This window comes from Pinus tabuliformis, chromosome 1_2 (assembly GCF_031772625.1).
Source record: "Pinus tabuliformis cultivar Carrire ecotype Pingquan chromosome 1_2, CPIR1, whole genome shotgun sequence".
Taxonomy (NCBI): Eukaryota; Viridiplantae; Streptophyta; class Pinopsida; order Pinales; family Pinaceae; genus Pinus; species Pinus tabuliformis.
This window is the reverse complement of record NC_142298.1, coordinates 661,233,685-661,238,348: the sequence shown is the minus strand read 5'-3', so window position 1 is coordinate 661,238,348 and position 4,664 is coordinate 661,233,685. Positions and strand designations below refer to the sequence as shown.

Here is a 4,664-nt window from a genome sequence, read left to right as displayed (position 1 = left end):
CTCCGCCACCGTCCGCGAGCTCTGCCCAGCTCCGCCACCCTCCGCATTTAATGATGTCTAACAACAGTTCCATCGCTGTGTTGCCGCCATTCATACGTCAATTTGAATTTGGAAATTAACCGCGGGCTGCATTCGACCCGGCACTCCCCTGCAGGTCACCAGAACAAGCGAAAACGGAAGGGCAAGAACAGGTTCGAGGCGGGGTGCCATGGTTGGGTCTAGAGCTTCTGGAACAGTCAGCCTCGCCATGAATAGGTCTAATGGCCAACTCTTTGCAATCAAATCCACAACCCAATTTAGTGTCGCTGTGGACAATGAGTACAACATTTTACGAAGCCTGGACTCTGCATACATCGTTCGCTGCCTGGGGCGCACTTACAGCTTCGAGAACGGTGCAGGGGTGCACAATTTGTTCATGGAGTACATGCCAGGTGGCAGCTTGGTGGATCTGCTGAGTAAGTTTGGAGGGAAGCTGCATGAATCAGTGATCAGGGCATACACACGTGACATTCTACGTGGGATCGATTACCTCCACAAGCAGGGGATTGTGCACTGTGACATCAAGGGCAAGAATATTCTTGTGGGTATCACTGGTGTGAAGCTTGCTGACTTTGGCTCTGCCAAGAGGATTGATGATGACACGAAGGGCCAGCAGGCCATGAAATTCAGGGGGACTCCTCAGTTACTGAATTTCATTGTCAGTCATTTATGCTTGAATGCAATAACAAAAAGAAATAGTAAGGTTGCCTCTTGAGCATGATACCCCAAAATTTATCAGAGAATGAGGAGCTGAAGGAGACTGTCACTGTGGAACCATTTAGTATAATTGTAATGCATCAGTTCATTCAAATATTAGGCTTCTGAGTACCCAAAGAGCAGGAATCAAGGTCTTAATTACATAAGTGTTTAATATAGTTATTTCCACTCTATAGGACCATGTTAGTCATGTTGTGTTAAGATTTGGAGTCCTTAAATAGCTTTTGTTCTTCATCTCAATATTTATTCTGTCCGCTCAAAACTGGCAAGAGCTTTTGTAGTTGCATTGTGGTAGTCATCATATTACCACTGACAACCAATACTACTTGAAGATATGGTAGTGGCTATGTGGAGTCCGTAATACACCCTTCTGAGTATTGAATGGATTCTTCATTGTATTTTTCTGTAGAAGTTTGTAATAACTTGTTCAGGTAATTCATTATATTGTATGGTGGTTTGTATCTTTTGGACAATGTGACTCCAATATGTGGGCTACAAATAAATTCATCAGCTATTCATGAAGTATTTTAGAAAAGCTTGAAGTGTGAGAGGAAATAAGTTATTTAGGCCACATTTATGAGTCTGGACAGTATTTTGGATCTGCTTTTATCTTAAACAGAATGACATGAACATGCTATTGAGCAGGACAGTTAAAGAGTTAAATGGCAAGATTTACCCAGTTATAGAGCCAATCAATCACATGGCCAGAGTAGTTCTCTCAACGAATTGTGTTGGTTTTACAGCCTTCCCTTGTCAGTCTGTTCTGCCTAGACACTTGCAATAATGTTTGTTAAAGTCCTATAGCAGTGGAGTAACTTGTACTTAACTGTAATTTGAGGAAAAAGGACATAGCTGTGGCTGCAGGGAAGCTTGCAGAGTGCCAGGAAACCATACTTGTTCTTAGTAAGCAGTTGAAGGCTCTTGCTTGCCCAGTGGACTCCATGGAATTTCCATACGAGGCAGAAAAGGTATAGTCAAGAAAAGCTACATCTTTCACTCTAGGGTGAGATCTGTTTTGCTAATAAGAACCAGTTGAGACTAGAGATTCAAAGCATGGTGAGGAGAGCCTGACAAATTGTCAATTTTTCTATGGCAGAGAGCTGAAAGGGAACAAAGATATGAACTGGATGCTCCTTGGAGTCCTCGTATCCGTAGCCAAAGTGCTTCATCGGCATCAAAACCTGAGAATATTAGCACAACAAATGGCAGAGGACGTGCTAGTGAGTGGACTAGTGACCCTGGCCTTGTTGCTCCTGATCTATATAAAGTGAACGTACCAGATTCACCAATTGTAGATTATTTGGATGGACGTTTAACAATGCATACCTTCTCTGATACGGAAGAAAGCTCGCCAGCAGGGTCTCCAGTGAAATCTACACAACAAAGAAACAAGTTCACATGTTTCTCATCAGGAAGTGAATTCCTAAAGTCTGTCAAAACATATGGAGGGGAGTCACCTACATCTTCTTCATCATCATCTTCTTTAGCATCCACTTTCTTTCCAAAGTCACAGGAGTAGCTTATGTAAGCACTTTCATGTGCCAGAAGAAGTCACTAAATGGATAAGCACGGAATTGGGAAATTTACAGCCCGTTTTGCCAGCAAAGAGCATAAATGTCTCTTTAATTCATTCTAGCATGGCTTGTGATGTGGCTATTGAGCGGCAATAGCCTTGTAATTAGAATGCATGTTACCAGGAACTTCAAAATTGTTACATTCAGTTTTGTATATTTACAGCTTTGGAATATAGCCTTTGTTTATATTGAAAACTTGTGGCCATGAATATACTGCTAACTAAACTTGATTTGTAGTTGTAGTTAATTTGGAAGTTTAATCGAGTACTTGTGAAGAAAGAGTGAAGATTCAGCAGGTTAATAATTGCAGAGCCATGAACCTATGCTATTTTTAGATGTTTTTGAACATTTTTCTATCTTTAGCTCATTTCGTGTTGAACTGGTAACAAAGAAAATTATTCCCTTATTAGTAAAACCTATTTTCAATTTTATGTGTTGTCAATTACCTGATTTTCCATTTACCAATTGCAATTGCAAGTAGAGAGGTATCTACGTACAAGTAATTCTAACATCACCCCTTAGTGTTTACCTGGGGAAATATTATTTCATTATCTCATTTGTATAAAAGTATCCCATCATTAACTTATATTGATAGTTTGCATTATATTGAGCACTCCCCTTTATTGACAAGTTTATTCAGTTTTTGTACCATTTCATATCTTCAGACCTCTCTTTATGGGTCTTTTAGGTCTGCTAAGCCTTCCTTTATGCTGCTTTGTGATGGTTTATGCTGTCTATCATAATATCTTCCCCATATGGGCTCTAGCTGAATATCTTCATCATGTTCTGCAATCATAATGTATATGTTTGTCATGTCTGTCATATTTCTTAAAGGTAAGTTTTTGGCTATAAACTGAATTTTGAGGGAGGTTAGAATGATCTCTAAGCATCTGAAACAAGATGGTTTACTAGTTTGTAATATTTAATGATTGCAATACAATCTTGTATGTGTAATAAGCTGGTAAGATAGTGTTTGCTATGCAATCATTGCATGAATGAAGTACCTGGTGATGTCTCTCTAAAATAGTAATTAACTTTCTATGGCTTGGACTATCATTGAAACGGTTTTATCATTAATCATGCTTGTGGTGTTAATATTTATATCGCTTAGATAATGATGGAAGAATTTGTGTTACCCATAATGCTTATGGTTTTTGTTCACCATTAGTTTCACTTTCTCACAAATAGTTTGAGAATGAACAACAAAATTATTGTTGCCCTTGATTCTTCTTGCTTTGCTCTCTCTTAATTGTTTTCATTCCTTGTTATGAGAAGAATGGGTGAAATATAAAAAGAAGCCATATATGATGCACTTTCTTAATCCTGTCATGAAACTTTTGGTATCTTGTAAAACATAAGATCTGATAACTATCACATCATATTAAAATTGTTAACAATATGGACAGCGTTAGACAAATTGATTTTCAGGTTTCTAAAGATTGCAGAAATGATTTGATTACTTTCAACAATCCCTGAATCTTTTTTTATTTTGAATGGAAAATCTAATTTGACAATAACAAAGTCAAAATTATATTTTTGAAGTTCTTTAATAAACTTTTTACCATCTTGTTTAAACATTTACGATCTTCAAAACTACATGGCTTGGACATTTTTCGGAAAGGATCAGTTGTATCATTGAATGTAATCGTGTGCACTCTTTGGTGTTTGTGATGTGAGAGCTTATTTTATCACAAAAATAGAGTGATGCTTATGAAGATGCCTCTAAGATCCTTATCAAAATTTTGAAAATTTAAGTTCTTTAAGCTCAGACACAATTTACAGCAGTGTCAAAATACCAAAGCTACCCTATATTTATCCACATTTTATAAAATAATGCAAAGGATCTAAACTAATTTCTATTCTCGACAAAAAAATGTAGAACTTTGTTTCTTGTATTGTTTCTTGTCACTAATTGCAAGTAATCCTCTTAGCTGTCTTACAAGGACAGCCAGAACACCAACTGCATATTTTCTAGTTTATATCTAAGAATTGGAGAGGTTGGAGATGGGAGTTATTAGACACTACCTATCTCAATACACAAGCCAGGAGACTTGCAAAAGAATATAATCCCAAAACCTTTTATTGGTACTAAGATTAAGGGGAGGAAATCCAATGACCATGAACATAATTGGCACAAAAGAATGCCAGCTCTTTGTGATGCAAAATTTCCTCTAAGATGAGACTGCTTGCGGCTTGCCTAGTTCATTTTGTATATGGGCGCTCCCTCTGAACTAAAGGAAGGCTTTATGGAACAGGATCAACAGATAGAAATTGCAGATATTGGGGTTATCCAGAATATGTTGATCATGTTTTTGGAGGTGCCTTTTGTTGAGG

General features: G+C 37.8%; 1 protein-coding gene across 1 annotated transcript; it reads left to right on the top strand.

The window, feature by feature from the left end:
• Window positions 1–247: 247 nt before the first annotated feature.
• LOC149207423 (mitogen-activated protein kinase kinase kinase 20-like) lies at window positions 248–754 on the top strand. The gene has a single exon (XM_089398036.1). The coding sequence runs from the start codon at window positions 248–250 to the stop codon at window positions 752–754; it is 507 nt and encodes a 168-aa protein (XP_089254162.1).
• Window positions 755–4,664: the final 3,910 nt, after the last annotated feature.

Coding starts and splice junctions, on each gene's coding strand:
- LOC149207423 (XM_089398036.1), top strand. CDS start 248: ATGAATAGGTCTAATGGCCAACTCTTTGCAATCAAATCCACAACCCAA.